Source organism: Melozone crissalis, unplaced genomic scaffold (assembly GCF_028551555.1).
Source record: "Melozone crissalis strain CALT ecotype California unplaced genomic scaffold, PUWL_Pcris_2 ptg000139l_1, whole genome shotgun sequence".
In the NCBI taxonomy this organism is placed as follows: domain Eukaryota; kingdom Metazoa; phylum Chordata; class Aves; order Passeriformes; family Passerellidae; genus Melozone; species Melozone crissalis.
This window is the reverse complement of record NW_026535912.1, coordinates 5,247,525-5,265,684: the sequence shown is the minus strand read 5'-3', so window position 1 is coordinate 5,265,684 and position 18,160 is coordinate 5,247,525. Positions and strand designations below refer to the sequence as shown.

The window sequence follows — 18,160 nt, the reverse complement described above, 5'->3', positions numbered from 1 at the left end:
ATTGTATCAAATTTTAATTTTTTTATTTTAACTATTCAATCAAAATTGTTACTACTTTTAATACTGTTTGGCTTTTTTATGATGGGATAATTGAGCAAACGTAACAATTTTGGTGCCGATACCCGGGACTCTTTTAAATCCAGGGAGGTGGATAGCTTCTGGGAAGGAGCTCCCCACCAGACTTTTAAGTGGTCCCAAGGCTAGACCACTCTCCCTTGGGAAAAGAGGGTCTTTTTTACAATAATGCATAAGCAAATTAGTTCTTCAGAGTGCGCAAGAAAGGCTCCCATCAGAGTGCTGGCTTGTAGGAGAGAGAGTACCCATAGAAAACTGCTTTGTGCACGAAGACCCTTGTGAGAAAAGGAGGCTGTGAATATCATGAGGTTTTGGGTCGGGGGGCGGCTGTATGCATGTGTGAGTGTGTGTGGAGTGTCTGAGATGGGGGCTGGGCAGTCCCGGACCCCTGAAGCGAGTGGGACCTCCCAGTACCGCGTTTTCGTGCTGTCCGAGAGGAGGCCGGCCGGGAAAGGAGGGAAATGAAAGAAAAGTGAATGAGTGGGGACCCCGGGAGGGTTTGACCCAGGGGGAAGGAGGGGATCCCTGGTCCAGGCACCTGTGGGAAGGTCCTTGGGCAGGAGGGATTGACTCAGTGGGGAGACTGAGAGAGTGAATGAAGAGGTTCAATTTCTTTGGATGGGTTGGTAGCAGGCAATTTAGTATGTGATTAGATGGTGAGAGGACGGGGCTAATAGATTGAGAAAGAGGAAGAGATAGGAGTGGAACAAGTAGATTGCAGAGGGAGAGATAGGAGTGGAACAGGTAGATTAAAAAGTCAGTGTGGCAGAGTAGTAAGTGAGGAAGTTGAGTCATGAGGTGAGTGTGGGAAACTAAGACTCTCCTGGTACCGGGAATTTCTTAGTTTGTTGCTGCCAGAAATGGGTCAGGGAAAAAGTTCCTTGACCCAGGGGCTGCGAATTGTAGGAAAAATTCACAGTGGTTTGAGGTATCTGGGAACCGTGAGGGGGGTTCTCGGGGGGGAGCATTCCTCAGGACAGCCCACTGGGGATGATGATACGGTTTTGGGATGAATGAGAATCCCAAAGAAGAAAAAGTAAACAGAAAATAGTTAAGTATTACATGTTTAAATGGACAAAAGAAATGATCTGGAAAGATAATTTATATTGGCCCAAGTTCAGATCATTTGAGGATTGGATTTGCCAGGCTCTAAATATGTATGTGAGTTGAAAAGACCTTGTTAATCAGGAAGAGAGTAAGTATGCTGCCTTTTGGAGTCCTGAGGGGCGGCATCAGGAAGAAGCTGGAAAAATTAGAACACTGGCAGGACAGGGGACTTCAGGAGTTACTGAGAGAAGCACAAAGGGTGTGTGTGAACAGAGATGAGGAAAAGCAGAAAGCAGATGCCAGAATTTTGGTGGTGGCAGTTAGAGAAATGCAGGCAGCTTTGAATACAGAAAAAAAGAAAAAAAAGAAAAAAAATCTGCAGGGAAAAACAAACTGCAGATGTCAGGATCTATTTTTAAGAACACAGGACCTGTGTGTTTTTTCCCGCCACAAGAAAGGGCACTTACGAAATTCTTGCACTGCCTTGAGGGGTGTAGGACCCACCTGTTTTACTATTATAAAAAGGAGCACCTACAAAAAAAGTTGCGGGAAGAAACAGCATGATGCGGAAACTTTTCATGAGGTCAGGGGCTCTGTTTAATGAAGGCGACAGAAACGCCACCAGAAGAGCCCTTGATAAGTTATATTTTCAGTAAATATAGGAGTTTCTCAGTCGACAGTGACAAATTTACCCCAGGGATGTGAGATAAGTCGTGAGCGAGTTTCAGTAATCGGAATTACGAGAGAAGCTTTCCCTGTTCCTGTAATAAAAGGAGTGCAAATTAAAACAGATGATAAATTTGGAGTAAATGATTTATTGTTGATATCAGAGGCCGAGAATAATTTGTTAGGCAGAGATCTAATAATAGCCTTAAATTTACAGATAAAACCCTGTGAAGGAAAACTTAAAATTTATTCTTTAACTGAAGAAGATAATCTAGAAATTAATGACACGGGTTGGCATTCAGGTGTAGTGGGAAAAAGTTGAGGGTAAAGGAGTCTGGTCCCCTTAGTCCCTCCTGGTCAGCACAAGCCTGTGAATTGTATGCATTACTCTGTGCATTATTAATACTAAAAGGGCAAGAAGGGACTATTTTTACAGACTCCAAATATGCTTTTAGTGTAGTACATACTTTTAGAAAAATTTGGAAAGAAAGGGGACTTATAAACACTCAAGGGAAAGGGTTAGTACACGGGGAATTGATAATTCAGATACTTGAAGCTTTAAAAGGCTCAAAGAAAATAGCAGTAGTTCATGTAAAGGAACACCAGAGAGGGAGGGATATTAGGGTCAGAGAAATAATTTGGCTGATGAAGAAGCAAAAAGAGTGACCTTAAGAAAAAGAGATACTGAAATAATGATCTTACAAAAACTAGAAATTCAGCAGGAGACACTTTCCCTTCCACTAGCAGAACTGGCAACTATAAAGAAATTAGGAGCAACATTTAAGGAGGGAAAGTGAGTTTTTCCTGATGGCAGGATTATGATGCCAAAACCAGTGGCACATTAGATCTTAGATAACTTGCATAGACGGACACACTGGGGAACAAGAGCCTTTTGTGATCACTTTTTAAAATTTTATGGGTGTATAAGGATATTTGAAATTGGAAAGCAAATTACCCAGAGGTGTCTCACCTGTCAAAAAGTAAAAAAGAAAGTGTTAAAAACCCCTCCCTCTGGAGGATGCAAAAGAGCCTACAAGCTATTTGAAAAGATCTAGGTTGATTTTATAGAATTGCCTAAAGTGGGTCGGTGGAAATATTTGTTAGTTATAACAGATGAATTAACTCAGTGGGTTAAAGCATTTCCAGCAGCTCGGGCTACAGTTCAAACTGTAGCTAAAATATTGTTGGAACATGAAATTCCAAGAATGTGATAATATGGTGGGATTTAAGTTGATTTATATTAACCCTGATTTATTAAGAATGAACTAGGCATCCTGGATGGCTGCTAACCGCAATTCCCTTGAGCTCAGAGGCAGAAGAACGCCGGTGGAAAAAGAATAAAAGACTTTCTGAATCAGTGGGAACGGCCTAAAAAGATTGAAGATCTCCTTCAGGGTCATGCACCAGCAACATTATTAGAATTGATTACAGAACTGCAATTCCAGAAACTGCGATTGATAACAGCTGTTGTTGAAAGAGAGCAGAGACAAGTAAAACATTGGGAATGCAGTAAACATGGTTTAAAGTGTCATCCCTGAATATGTATTGTTTGCACACTTTGCTTTAACTCATGGTGGAAAGTAAGAGAGAAGAAAAGAAGAGACAATTTATTTGCTTGCTTTGCTATGGTTATGTATTTAGCCCGCTAACTATAGAACGTATTGTTAATAATTTTTTTTGAGATACCTTTGAGACTGGGAGATGAGACCCTTCCAGCAGCAATTAGATTAATAGAAAACTTAGATCAATTGGTTCTTGCTATATTTGCTATAGCACAAATAAGAGAACGAGCAACTCATAATATTATAGACCAGTGTCTCAAAATTGATAGTTGTGGTGGAGAAGAAGTCTATACACCACATCATAGGCGCATTCCAGGGGCACATTGGCGCCACAAGTGTGCCTATTGGAGATGGTGACTTAATGCATTCCCCGCCCCTGAAGCACAAAATAATTATAAAAATCTTCTTGTAGTTGGCACATCCCTGAAATTTTGGAAAATACAGGTTTATGGTATTCCGGCCTAATCTTTTCCCTGTTCTTTTTGTTTTAATTATTGCTTCTTAACCAGCTAGAACTGGGAAACGGCATTTAAAAAGAGACAAGCAAACTCTGTGGGGCTATGGGTACCAAAAATACTAAAAGCACCGGTGACTAGATGCCGGGATATTACCTTTGCTACTGAGAAGACTGGCATCTCGGCCCTTGGCTGCAACCCAAGGGGCCTTGAGAAAGGTAAAATGGTAGATTTCCTGAGGATTATTTTCACTGTGATCATTCTGGTACCCTGGGCAGTTGGCCAAAGCCAGAAAGCCACACTGGACAGAGTTTCAGCAATGAAAAAGCAAACAAGGCAAAAACCAAGTCCCAGCAATTGCAACATTTGTGACTATTGTAATCAACCTGTGTGGATTAAGGACAAGGTGGAATCTGTGTTTGTAACACACCCATATGCTAGTTCTGCCTGCTACAATCGCAGCAGTGTTATAGATGTTTGTATTAAGGAAGGAAAGATGTATTGAGTAGAAAAAAAATTGGGATATAATGGACGAGCTCCTTATACCCCTAGTAATCAGATTGGCCCTCAATATGAAAGGTTTTTTTGTTTTGAAAGAAATCATAATAAAGATGATCCAAGTATAAGAATAGGAGGCCGGGCACTAAAAGAAAAATTGAAAAAGAAAATAAAAGAAAAAAAAAGAAACAAAGGGGAATAGAAGAAAGAACAAGAGAAAAGAGTCAACAGAATTAGCTAAATTATATAAACAGCTAAAACAGTACTACAAAGATTGGAATTTGCCAGCCTTGAATAAGAATCGGTTTGTAGGATTGATGCAAAGGATTGCTACAGAATTGGAATTATCCAAATGTGAGATTTGTAGAGGTCTAAAAAATGGCTAAAAGATGGCCGTAGAAAAGTGAGAGCTTAGTTCCAGAGCAATTTTTAAAGTAGAACCACACCCAAATTTCTGGAACATTGAAGAGACCTGAAGGATGGATTTTAAGCCATCAAGTAATTGGAACCATTTGTATAACTTGAGAAGGAAGGAAATTTAATAAAATAGTAGGGCATACTCCTTGTCAATCCACGTTGGTGGTTAATATGGATAATCATTCAAAAATTTGGCGACCTGAAAACCCCATTGGATATTGGGGACCAATAAAAGAAATAAATTGTGAATAAGATGAACAGATTAATGTATGCTGGTACAGAAGTCCTGGAGCTAACCCCTACCAGTCCATCAACGGCCTGAGGTCTTATTGGGAACAACCTGAGAAAACTGATAAGAAATGGAAAGCCCCAGATGGGATATATTAAATTTGTGGGCAACGAGCATACAGTGAGTTATCTCAAAAATGGGGAGGAACTTGTACTTTGGGAGTAATACAACCCTCCTTCTTTGTTTTACTGAGGTCTAGGAGCAATGTGCTAGGAACTCCACTGTATGAAACCCTGCAGTGGAATAAAGGAGATTTGAATTTAAATTTTCCAACAGCAGGAGGGAATCAAAACTGGGGGGAGGACAAATAGCCTGCAGAACGAATTATAGCATATTATGACCCAGCAACATGAGCTCAGGATGGGTCATGGAGATATAGGACCCCAGTTTATCTGTTGAATCGATTAATAAGGCTCCAAGCAGTAGTAGAGGTGGTGTCAAATCGCACCTCTGATGCTTTAAAAATGTTGGCCAGGCAATATACATGAATGTGGGTGTTTGTGTACCAAAACAGGATCACCCCAGACTATCTGTTAGCAAAAGAAGGAGGAGTTTGTAGGAGATTTAATGAATCTGAGTGCTATGTAGAAATTAATAATTATGGAGAAGCTATCACAGAACTTGCAAAAAAGATTAAAAGAGTAGCTCATGTGCCGGTACAAAAGTGGAATTCAATCTTGAAAACAGATTGGTGGGGTAACCTCTTTAGAAGTGTTTGGAGGAAAATGTTAGAATTCATGTTGTTATGCTCAATTCTAGGACTTATGTTTCTGCCTTGTATGATTTTGTATTTTATTAGGCTAATTCACTCAGTGATTCAAAAGATGCAAATTTCAACAATGTCTTTAGATTCAGAATCAGCAGAAAAAGTAAAACCAAGATCTATAATGGTATTAAAAGCTAAATCGACCCCTGTTAAAGACAAAAAGGACTTAAAAAGATTGAAATAGACCAGGACATGCTAACTAAACTTGAAAGTGTGAAAGACTAGAAGCAGTAATAGAAATGCTAGAAAAGTTTGAAGCTGAAAAGAGACAACAAGAAAACCAAAATTCTGAAAAATATAAAAGACATCAGGGCACAGCTTTTTAAATGCAGCACGAATCATAATGATCAAAAAGAGAAATGAGAGATTTGTGATAAATAGGTATGATTTGTGCTGATAAAGATTGAAACAGTAATCAATAATGATACAGTAATTATTATTTGAGAATAATAAAATAGTTAAATGCCAAAGAAGAGAGGGAGAGGAGGGGCTCCATTCCCCCTCCCCCCCAGCAGATGTTCTCAAGGACCACAGGAAATGAGCTGAAGATACAGTTGCTAAAAATTACCAAGAACCTGGTTGGGTACCAGAAAATGCTAATTAGAAGGGATTTATTGCCTTGATATGTAGATGCAGTGATACGTTAGTCTTGGCTTACATTGTACTGGCTTGATGCGCATGTGTAACCCAAAGGTGAATTAAAAGACAAAGAGGAAGAGGAGAGGTCTTCATTCAAAACGACCCCCAAAGACTTGTGTGAACACCAAATCGAGTGGTGGCGCATGCGTGATAAGGGTGGTAATGAGGGCGGAGATAGAGATATGATGAACCGAAAATGAGAAGAGATGGTACTGACACAGGACATATAAGGGGTGATTTTCACTTGGCAAGCTTGTACGTGAGGTAGCAAGAGTCCCAGAACTCTGCCCTCCGTACCCCGCGGTTATCGTTTGCTTATGCGCTATTATTGGAACCAAATTATCTCTTATTTTTATCAAATTATATTGTATCAAATTTTATTTTTTTTTTATTTTAACTATTCAATTAAAATTGCTATTACTTTTAATATTATTGGGTTTTTTTATGATGAGATAATTGGACAAACATAACACTTTCCATTTTCATTTCACCTGTGGAAAGCTGTTTCACTTCCCCAGGAATCTTCTCCACACTCCTGTCTGCCCTTTTCAAGAACCTTTCCTGGAGAACGAGGTGCAGCTTCTGTCACAAGATGTGCCCCCAACTGCAGCTTCTCTTGGCTTTCCACACCGTGAGCAGCACGACTTCTGCAGCAAAGCAAGACAAATGTTTGGATTCCTTGACAACTTGTCCTTTCTTTTCCTTGTGGGCTGGACAGTTGTGCCATTGCTGAGTTTTTCATTGTGCCTGTTCTAACCCAAGAAAACAGGAGGTTTTGTTGGGGACTTGCTGGGAATGCAAGCCTGATCGAATGCAGAAAGAATCTCCAGGACACTCTGGGAGCTCCCTGGGCTGGGCTCAGGTTCCCGCTGGGACTCTGCAGAGGGCAGGGCTCCAACTGGGATCAGCAGCAGTGCAAGATACCTCTGGGCATCTCCATTTTCTGCTGCTCCGAGGAAGCAATGAAGCCAGCCAACTTCAGTATTTTCGTTCTCCTGGTGGATTTTTTCATTTGATTTGCCACTCCAGAGGCAATTTCTGTGATGGTCTCTGTAGGTTGATTCTATTTCAACAGCACCAGCAGCAGGGCTGTGTTTGAGTGCTGCAAAAGTGGTCTGTGATGCTTTCATTCCCCTCGACTTGGTGCTCAAGGACTTGTGAGCATTTCAGTCTCTGCTAATCATGATGCCTGTGACAAAAACCCTGAGTTCACCATCACAAAAGCACAGTGGGCAGCAGTGATTGAAAGAGGCAAGTGCAGATGTACTGATAAAATTCAGGTGGCAAGCAGAAGAGGGCCAAGAGCAACCGTGATCTGGAATTCCCAAGGCAAAGGCACCAGCAGCCTCCTGCTGTCAGCTCAGGGTGAGTAAAAGAGCCTTGAAAACAGCGCTGGAGCCCGATCCTTTCTTCCTCTGAGGGCTGGCTCAGGGCAGCACAGGTGGGCCCTGAGCAGTCAGGGCTGTGTGTGGGTGCTGGCTGCTCTGCTCCAGAATTGAGCTGTTAAAAGCCCTTGGGAGCCGAGGCAGGAGCAGGCGGGAAGGGGCCGGCGCTGCTGCTGCTCCTGGCCGGGAGCCCCGGCTGGGCCGGGCCGGCGCCCCCTGCGCTGCGGCTGCTGCTGCTGCCAGAGCCAGGCGGGACTCGGGGACAGGGAACGGACACGGGGGGACAGCAAAGGCCTGGCGGCTGCAGGGATGGTGGCGCTGGGGCCAGCGCCAGCACAGAGCTTCAGCCCGCAGTTAACCCCGAGGGAAATGCTGGGGAAACGCTCCATTTCAGCTTTCTTTGCTTGTTGCTGTAATGAAGGGACTGAAATGAAAGGCGAACAAGCAGGGCCCGACCCCTCCTCTGGGAGGAGCCCCAGGACTGGGCCTGTAAGGGGCCGCGAGGGGCTGTGAGGGGCCGTGAGGGTGTTATGAATCAGAAGCTTGACTAGTCCAATATTCAAGCAGCAATCAATTTATTATTTAATATGGTAAAGTATGAGCAATACAGTGCCAGGTACAGTGGGGGAAGTTTTCCCTCCAACTGCACACCGATAATTGATGGTTACAGGTATTTACAGGGGTACCCATCAGTTTTTTTCAGCAGTTTCTATTTCCAATCTTTTACTCATCAGCAATTTTTATTCCAAATTATTACATCACAATTCTAAAAACTATTGTGATTTTAATTTCTCAGGATGTATCTCAAAGGAGAATTCCCAGATGGTGACGGTCCAGTTTCCAAAAGAAGAAAGACTAATTCCATCTGGTGGAGTCCAGCTCCCCAGATGTGTGTCCACCTTTTAATTGCAGAGACTCTAAATCTCATAACAGTGATGTCCAGCGTCCCTTTGGTCGAAACCATAAACCCTTGAGGTGATGTTCATCTTCCTTTTTCAAGCTGTTTTTCTCTGCTTCAATAAGGCGTGAGATAAGCATATTTCCTTTATATATATTCCAAAGCTACAGTTTCAATAATACAAGTAATATTCTAAAATTATACTTCAAAAGGTTATTATTGCAGAACTCTTTATGGATTAAATGCACGCAAAAAGCAACATCTATAACACTTTAATTCAAATGCACCTAAATCAACTAGGGTTAATTTGCAAACAAAAGATAGGTTCAAAAGTCTTTTTCCATGCTTTATTTTCCTCAGTTATTACTAGAATTCACAACTATCCCATTGTCGGTATCCACACATTTCTCATTCACAAGTACACACATTGCCTGTTTGTACCTGACACGAAACACAGCTTTGCATCTCACAAGGGGTTGTGAGGGGCCGTGAGGGGCTGTGAGGGGCCATGTGGGGCTGTGAGGGACCATGAGCAGCTGTGAGGGGCCCTTGCCCCTCTATGGAGACCTGTCATTCCTGTCCAGGAACCCATGGCTGAAATGGAATTCCACCCCAAAACTCCCCATATATCCAAGGGTTGCTTTCAGACAAAAGCTGCAAGGACAGACAGGTCTGGCTTGCCTTGGCCTCTGGGGACTGCTTCTCATGTGCTTTCAAAACCCTGGAGTTCTGTGATTTCCTTCCTATAGGAAAGAACTGTCCCCATTGTCCAGGTGCTCCTGGCCTCAAGCACTTGACCACTATACAGGGATGCAGTTTGACAAGAAAGTCTCACAGATGTGTATGCTTGGCTGAAAGATTTTTGAATGTAATGTCTGAAGACGAATATAAATGAAAGCAAGTTTTGATATAAAAGAAAAGAATTGATGAGCCAGTCTTTTTGGATAGCTAAGAAGGTAAAGTGTTAGTTAGAAGGGGTTTTTCTGACTTAGAGCAAAGGATAAGCCCACCTCAAACAAGAAGATTTTACCAAGCAGAAAGATAGCACAGGCAAACAAGTCAGCAAATTTTGCAAGTAGAAAAAAGGTCTCAGAATTTTCCACTGCAAGAAAACTGGAAAACAACTTTTAGCTTAAACTGTAATGTACTAACTTTTAGTGATTGGAGAATAGTAACATGAATATGGTAATGATAGTAGTTATGATTGGCTATAGGTAAAAATTAATGTATAGATTGGTTCTATTGTGTGAAGATGCTCAGCAAAGAAAAGTATATAATGCATTTGTAACCTAAACTAAGGGTCTCCAGGCCTGCAGCTGGAGCTGACAGCTGTAGCACAGCTCTGTCACCCATGACTCTGGACTGCTGTATCACCTTGGATACAATAAACTGCACTTTGAAGAGCCGCCTGGAGTCCCACATCCCTCATTTCAGCTCTCACAAACTGGTGTTGCCCGGAACTGCCATTGCCCAGATGCAGAAATTTCCCAGTGCTTGCAAAGCCCAAGTGCAGCAATTTGCTGGCACAGAAATACAAAAGCTGGCAAATACCTGGGGCCGGCACCACCCAGATCTGGTGTTTTCCAGCACTGCCAGTGTCCAAACATGGCAATTTCCTGGTGCTGGCACAGCCCAATTCCAGCAAATTGCTGGCAAAGAAAGCCTAAATCAAGCAAATACCTGGATTTAAAAGGGATTTAAAGCAACCCAATCTCATGTTTGCTGACACCGCCAGTGCCCAGATCCGGAATTTTTCAGATGCCTGCACAGCATAATTCCAGCAATTTGCTGGCAGAGAAGGTTCGCATTTGGCAATTTCCCGGTGCCAGCACATTCCCCACCCAGATCTGGTGTGCACTGGCACTGCCAGTGCCCACATCTGGCAATTTCCTGATGCCAGCAAAACCCAAAGGCAGCAATTTTCTGGCAAAGAAAGCCCAAACTTGGCAGCACCCAGATCTGCTGTGTTTGGGTTGGTTTAAAAGAAGGAGACCTCGGCTTAAGGCTTTGGGAAAACCCTCTTTAGGGTGAGCAGGAGCTCCCGCCCATAATCCTCTTGTTCAGTTATGCAGATTGTTACTAGAAAGTTCTGAGTTCTCTTTGCTACCATTGGTTACTTTTTGCCCCAAAATTGTAATATTCTTAATCATTCCTTCCTCTTGGATCCTTCCCTCAGATCCCACCTTAACCCCTCCCCATAAATAAATGTATAAATATCCCTGCTAGATCCTGGACCCAGGCTTTTTTCTGCTTCGCTCTCTGTACTGTGCACGCCATCCTGTTTGTTGTGTTTGCCTTCAGTAAAGTTCTGTTTCCACACAACCAGGTGAAAGCAGTCTCTGTCTGTAAAGTGGCCAGAGCTGGTTCTCAGGGAAACCACTGGCCAACGGTCCGGACGAGGACCAGAAGGTTTCGCTGGTGTTTGCTGGCACTGCCAGTGCCCCGATCTGGAAATTTCCCTGTTCCAGCACCACCCATGTCCAGCAATTTGCTGGCACAGAAAGCTAAAACCTGTGGCAGCTTCCTGCTACTGGGTCTGGCACCACCCACATCTTGTGTTTGCTGCACCAGTGCCCAGATTTGGAAATTTCCCGGTGCCAGCAGAGCCCAAATCTGGCAGATTTCTGTCACTGGCAATGACACCACCCAGATCTAGTGTTTGCTGGCAGCGCCAGCACCCAGATCTGAAAACTTCCTGGTGCTGGCACAGCCCAAGTCCAGGGATTTGCTGGCACAGAAAGCCAAACTTTGGGTATTTCCAGGTTCTGGCACCAGCATCATCCAGATCTGGTGTTTGCTGGGACCGCCAGTGCCCAGACTTGGAAATTTCCTGATGCCTTCACAGCCCAGGTCTAGCAATTTGGTTTTAGCTAGCTGGGGCAGAGAAGTTCCTCGGACTGTGACTTTCCTTTTTCTTGGAATTGTTTAAACCCGCTCTGGAGGGAAGTCTTTTCCTCAGCTAGTAGGGGGAGGGGCCGCTGGAACTTGCTTTCTAGACTGACCCCTTTTGGAGGTTTCCTTCCAAAATTTGCCTGAAACCAGCACAAACAGTCACAATGAAAACTTCACCAGTGGCACAACTCCCCAGCCCAGCAGGAAAAGAACGGACATGTAAAGTTCTCCTAACATTTGTTCTGCTTTGCTGCAAAAGTCCTGCTGCACACACTGTGCACTGTGGAAAGCTAAGAGAAGCTGCAGCTGGTGGCAAATCTTGTGACAGAGGCTCAACCTTGTTCTCCATGAGAGATTCTAGAGAAGAGCAGACAGAAGATGATTCCTGGAAAACTGAAACAGCTTTCCAGAAGGGAAATGAAAATGAAAGAAACAATCCAAGATGTTTTCCTCTATTTATTCTATGCTCCTCTTTTCCATGTTGCACTGCTTCTCCATCCCATTCATTCCAAATGCACCTCACCTCTAAAATCTGTGACTTGGCAAGTTTTAGACACTCTAAAATCCCATGAGCTACACACAGTTTTCCTTTCCACACAGGAAAGCAACACTGGAGGTGTAAGTGCAGTGTTTGGGTCAGGTAGGAATCCTACCCCAAGGGAAGGTGCCCCGACAGTGTCTGACCCTCAGCAAGGACAATGCTCAGCAGCAAGCGAGGGGATCGCTGTGCCAGTGTGCAGGAGTCAGGGCTCTGCATCTGGGCTCAAGGCTGCAAAGTTCCCGTGTTTGGACAGACGGAGGGGCTGTCCCCGGGGCGCGCGGGGCTCGAACGTGGGGCTCGTGGGGCGAATGGGGAACAGACACGGGGACGAACGGCCCCGGTGCTTCAGTTGCAGCAGCGGCAGCAGCGGCGGCAGCAGCAGCGGCGGCAGCAGTAGCGGCAGCAGCAGCAAAACAGATAGTTTTGAATAGTCTTTCTCTCTCTCTCTCTCTCTCTCTCTCTCTCTTTCTCTCCCTTTCCCGCTGTTGGGCACCCTACTCTCGGGGTCCCTTGCCCAGCGTCCCTCTCCTCTCCCCGCCTCCCTCTCCCCTGCCGGGCTCGGCCATGGCCCCGGCCCGCCCCCGGCCCCGGGCGGGGCTGCCCCGTGCCCGGCCCCGGCCGTCCCGCCGCGGTCTCGCCTCCGCCCGGCTCAGGCTGTACTGGCGGTGGCGCTGCTGGGCGGGCATCAGTGCCTGGGGCCGGGGCGGCATCGCCGCCCTTTGCCTCCGCCTGGCCCGAGCCCGGCCCCGGACCCGACGCAGGGTCAAGTCCCGACCCCGGCCCCGGCCCCAGCCCCAGCCCCGCCCCCGGCCCCGCCCCCGGCCCCGCCCTCGGCCCCGGCCCCGGCCCCGGCCCCGGCCCCGGCCCCGGCCCCGGCCCCGGCCCCGGCTCCTCCCGCGGCCCGCGGAGGACACAGGCGGCGCGGCCGCTCCCGCCGCCTCCGCTGCGGCTTCCCCGGCCCGAGCTCCGCCGCTCGGCAGCGCGGCCGCCAGCCCCGAGCCTCCCGTGCCGCGTTCCGAAGATGGAACGCCTGGGCATGGCCGGCCCGGGGCGGGTGAGGAGCGCTCGGGGGCCGTTGCTGGCCCCGGGCCGAGCGCTGACAGCCGCGTCCCGCCCGCAGGGACGGCGCAGGAGGCCCTGCAGGAGCGGTACAGGCTGGGATCGCTGCTGGGGCGCGGCGGATTCGGCAGAGTCTTCGCGGCCACGCGGCTCTCGGACGGCGCCCCGGTGAGCGGCGGGGCCGGCGGCGGGCGCAGGAGGAGGGGATGGAGGAGGAGGAGGGCGGAGGGCGGAGGATGGGGCTCGCAGTGCGGGCGGCGAGCTCACCCCGCTGCTGCCCTTGGCTTGCAGGTGGCCATCAAAAGGGTGCCACGGAACCGCGTCCGGCACTGGGGCGAGCTGGTGAGTGAGCGGGGCCAGCAGCCGGGGCTGCCGGCCGGGGATGAGCCGGCGCCCGGCACGGTGGGAGCCACCAGGACGCCCCGAGAGAGAGCGGGCGTGGGGCCAGCGCAGGGCGCAGAGCATCCCGGGCTGGCTGAGGGCTTCCCCAGGCCTGGCACGGCATCGGCCCCACTGACGGCATCGTGCTCCTCCCGCAGCCCGACGGCACCAGTGCCCCGCTGGAGATTGTTCTGCTGGCCAGGGTGTCCACTGGCTTCCCCGGTGTGGTCCAGCTGCTGGAGTGGCTCGAGCTCCCCAACTGCATCGTGATGGTGCTGGAGCGGCCAGAGCAGTGTCAGGACCTGCATCATTTCATTCGGGCACGGCGGTTCCTGCCTGAGGAGGTGGCACGGGAGCTGTTCCGCCAGGTGCTGGAGGCCGTGCGGCACTGCACCAGCTGCGGGGTCCTGCACCGCGACATCAAACCAGAGAACATCCTGGTTGACCTGGACACCGGGCAGGCCAAACTGATTGACTTTGGCTGTGGCACCTACCTGCAGGACACAGTCTACACTCACTTTGCAGGTGAGCCTGCAGAGGGCTGTGCTCCCGCTGCTGACATCTCATGGCCCAACATCTCCCAGCCCAAGCTGGCTGTGGCAGTGGGGATTCTCCCTTTTGCTGCCAGTCAGGACACTGAATCTTCAGCTGGGTTGCTTTAGAGCAGGGCTGGGTGGGCAGCCATCTTCCAGCCCTGCTGGCAGCCTTTGCCAGCCACTCTGCCCAGGACTAGGGCTGGGCCGGGGCAGCCAGCCCAACCAAAAGCCCCGTGGGTTGGGGTAGCAGAGAGGGAGGGCGGAACCTTTGCCCCAGCCACTTTGGTATGCAGATGACAGGAAGGGCTTGGGCTGCTTCACTCGCCCTGTTTCCCTTGGCTTCATATTATTTTTGGGGAAATGCAGGCAGGGAGGATAAGGGCATGTTTTTTCCCCAGCATGGAGTGGGTTTTTCCTTTGCATGTCATGGTCAGGCCTAGCCAGGGCTGCCCTCTTCCAACACCAGAGGCTTCTTTTCCAACCCTAACTTTGTGCACAAGTCCCAGATGCTGGCGAGAGGGCAGTGGTCACGCTGTGTGCCCCTGATGCAGCCCCCGCACACCCAGGGATGCTGGGGCCAGGCTCTGGGAGCAGCAGCATCCCCCTGATGAACTCCATCTGTATTCCATAGGAACACTGTCCTACAGCCCCCCGGAATGGAACGACTTTGGCTGGTACCATGGCGAGGCAGCAACAGTCTGGTCCCTGGGCATCCTACTGCACCAGATGGTCTGCGGGGAGCACCCTTTCAGAAGGGGCCAGAACCTCAGCTGGGGCCAGCTCCCGCTGCCACAAGGGCTCTCTCAAGGTGGATCCTCTTCTCTGGGCATGGGGGGAATCCCAGTGCTGGGAGCCAGCAGCGGGCTAGTGGGCATCCTGCTCTGGCAGCTGCTGAGGAGGTGGCACATGTCCTGCTCTCCTCCAAAACAGGGAATTGATGGGAAAGTTTAGGCCCAGCTCTGAGCACATCCAGCATGGCCTGGGCGTGGGAATAGGGGGGCAAAGCAGACAGGAGCCTTCTCTGGCTGACCGGCAGTTTCTGCTTTCTCTTCCCAGAGTGCAAAGACCTGATCAGGTGGTGTTTATCCGTGAACTCCTTGGACAGACCCACACTGGAAGACCTGTTCTGTGATCCTTGGATGTGGGATATTCCTCTGCCATAAAAGAAGGGAGAGAGCCACAGGCACACTTTGATCCATGGCCCTGGTAAGTTCCTGCTCCACATATGCCTTGGCAATGAGAAGCAAAGGAACCCAGAGCTTTTTGTGCTGCCTGTGTCACTGCACCGGGGTCATGGGATGGGAACACACAGCCCTTGTGCTGGAGCTGAGCTGCTCTGCCCAGCACTGGTGGCCGCCATCCCAGCTGGTTTTGCTTGTCCTGGTTCCCTGACAGCTGGGGCCCTGGGCAGAGCCCTGAGAGGCTGGTCTGCCCCCAGGGAAGGAGAAGGAGCCCCTGGAGAAGCTGTACCGGGTGGGGATGCTGCTGCTGCTGCTGCTGCTGCTGCTGCTGCTGCTGCTGGAGACAGCGAGGGTGACATCAAGGATGACAAGCTCTTCCTCAGCCTGGCCACTGGAGGCTGAAGGTGGTGCACTTTAATTCTGGCACCTTCTTCAAAGCCAAACTCCACAGGGAATTTGCAGATGAGTCCCACCCGGGAAATTCTGCCAGATCTGGGCATAACCCAGCGTGGCGGGGAACCAAAGGCTCCCCCTTTGCTGGGGCAGATGCAACTCATTCTTCAGTGGCTGCCCAGCTGCTTTTGGCAGGGTGGGGCATGGGCTGGGGTGGGTACGAAATGGGATTGGGCTCCTGGCCCTGTCAACAGCCCCCAGCACCCACCGTGCCCCGGGCTGGGGCTGGGGCTGGGGCAGCCAGCCCGACACAAAGCCCCATGGTGGGAGCAGAGGTGGGACTCCAGAACCTGTGCAGAGCTGCTTTGCTGTGCAGGCAAGGAAGGGCTTGGGCTGCTCCACTGCCCTTGTTTGCTTTGGGGTCACCGTGATTTTGGGGGGCAGTGCAGAGGGGAAGAGAGAAAGTGTGGGTTTCCCACAGCCATGGCTGGGTTTTTCCCTGGCATGCAGGGGTTGGGCCTTCCTCAAGACCCTGACAGAGATAAGACTTTTTACCAATTTTCTTGTTTTCCCATTTTGTCTCTAAACTCTTTTCAATAATGTGTTGTTTGTTATTCCAGAGGAAGCGTTCCAGGTGGTCCAGTGTGGATGGGGAAGTGCTTGGGAGCAGCTGTGGTGTGGATGGGCCGTGCCCCTGGAGAAGGCTGAGGCCATGGTTTGGGAGCAGCTTTTCTTCCAGCCATGGGTGGTGTGAGGTGGGTTCCCTGTGTGCTTGGCAGGGTGGGATCAGAGCTTTTGGGAGATGGCAGCGAGCACAGGAGCATCCTGCTCCGGGCAGCTGCTGAGGGCTGGAAGTGCCGTGGCTGGCTGCAGGCTGGGCACATGTGCTGCCCTCCTGCTCTGTGCCTTTGGCAGCAGGGATGGGCAGCTCTGGGCACAGCTCTGGGTGCAGCCAGCATGGCCTGGGCACCGCAGGCCTTGGCACAAGGGCACAGGAGCCCTCAGCTGATGGGCACTTTCTGCTTTCTCTCCTTGCAGCCGGGCTCTGCGGGTGCTGAGGCTGCTCTGGGCTCTGCCAGGGCTCTTCTGGGCTCAGCCCTGGGCCCAGCTGGGCTGGCTCTGCCCTCACATTGCTCTGACAGCTCTGCATCAGACGAGCCCATTGCGAGCACAGTGCCTGAGCTTTCTGCTTTGGCAGGTGAGTGAGACTCTGCTGCAGGCCCAGAGATTGCAGCTGGGGACACACATGCAACTGGCAAGGACCCAAATTCTCCACAGTCCCAGCTGAACGCCTGGATCTATACAGGGTGTTTTGTGTGTCCCGTTCTTCCTTCTTGATTGGCTGGAATTGTGCAATTGCACTTTCTTCCTCCTCTAGAAGTGCCACGAGTGGGCCAAAGCTGGCGAGTGGGCCGTGTTCCTGAGGTACTGCAGTCTGGAGCTGATGGATGGAGAATTGCCCTTCTGCACTGCCAAACCAGAGCAAAAAGCTGTCAGTGGGAGTTCGTGTCTCTAAGAAACTCCTGGCAGTTACAACAGGAATGTGCAGCTCATTTGCAGGGTGAGAAGGAAGGTGATCTTCTAAAGGATTTGGGGTTTGACAGAGTTTCCATTCCCAGTCCTGCTTGGAGCTGGAAGGGCACAAAGCAATTTCCTCTTGCTTCGAGCACAATTTCAAATACCAGTGTTGGGAACAAAGCCCAAAATCTTTTAAGAGGCTGCTGAGGTCAGTAAGATGGATCCATGCCATCAGCACATTTACAATGTAAAGAACTGAGTTCTCTTTTGAAAAAGATCATTTACCTCTTAATGCAAAGAATGTGTCTTTGCCTTTATGTTTTGTTTTTTTCACTAACATTGTGTTATGTTTTTTCACTAACACTTGGATTTTATTCTTATCTTTTACAATTTACCTAGTTTTTTCCTTTTTCCTTTTTTTCCTTCTAAATAGAAAACATGTCCTACAGAAGAAATGTCCTTTGCTCCTGGTTCCTGTGTGGAGCAGCTCCCTTTCTGCTGGCTGAGCTGCTCTGGCAGAGCCCGGCAGCTCCTGGCCCTGCAGGGCTGAGGCTTTTCCCCGTTGCTGGGCACAGACTGATGGAGCAGCACTGCTGAACACGGGCACACAGAGGGACCAGCAGCAGCTGCCTTTGGCCACCTGAGGCTCCAAGGCCCAAACTCTGAGCAGCCAGGGCTGGAAGAGACTGGCAGGATCTGATCCCTGACTCTGGGCCAGGGCTGCACAAATGACCCCACGGCAGCAGCAGCAGCAGCAGCAGCAGTAGCAGCAGCAGCAGCAGCCACAGCAGCACATGGAGCTGACTTTGAGCACAGCCCCTGCCCCTCTTCCCTCCCGTGTGCAGCGGTGTCACAGCAGCCTGAGGCACCTGGGAGCCCCCAGTGCCAGCAGGGACTGGAGATGGCAGCCCTGGACTCCTGGAGGCTGTGCAAGGAACAGAGCTGGGCACTCCCTGTCCATG

The 18,160-nt window shown here is 49.3% G+C and overlaps 1 protein-coding gene across 1 annotated transcript in view; it reads left to right on the top strand.

Moving 5' to 3' along the window:
- LOC128948607 (serine/threonine-protein kinase pim-1-like) overlaps positions 1-14,850 on the top strand; it is a gene marked incomplete at its 3' end in the record, with an annotated part of 38,092 nt that extends 23,242 nt beyond the window's left edge. The window contains exons 2-5 of the mRNA XM_054293378.1: positions 13,277-13,357; positions 13,481-13,531; positions 13,729-14,095; positions 14,738-14,850. Coding sequence (XP_054149353.1) covers positions 13,277-13,357; positions 13,481-13,531; positions 13,729-14,095; positions 14,738-14,850 — 612 coding nt within the window. The remainder of the gene's footprint in view (positions 1-13,276; positions 13,358-13,480; positions 13,532-13,728; positions 14,096-14,737) is intronic.
- Positions 14,851-18,160: the final 3,310 nt, after the last annotated feature.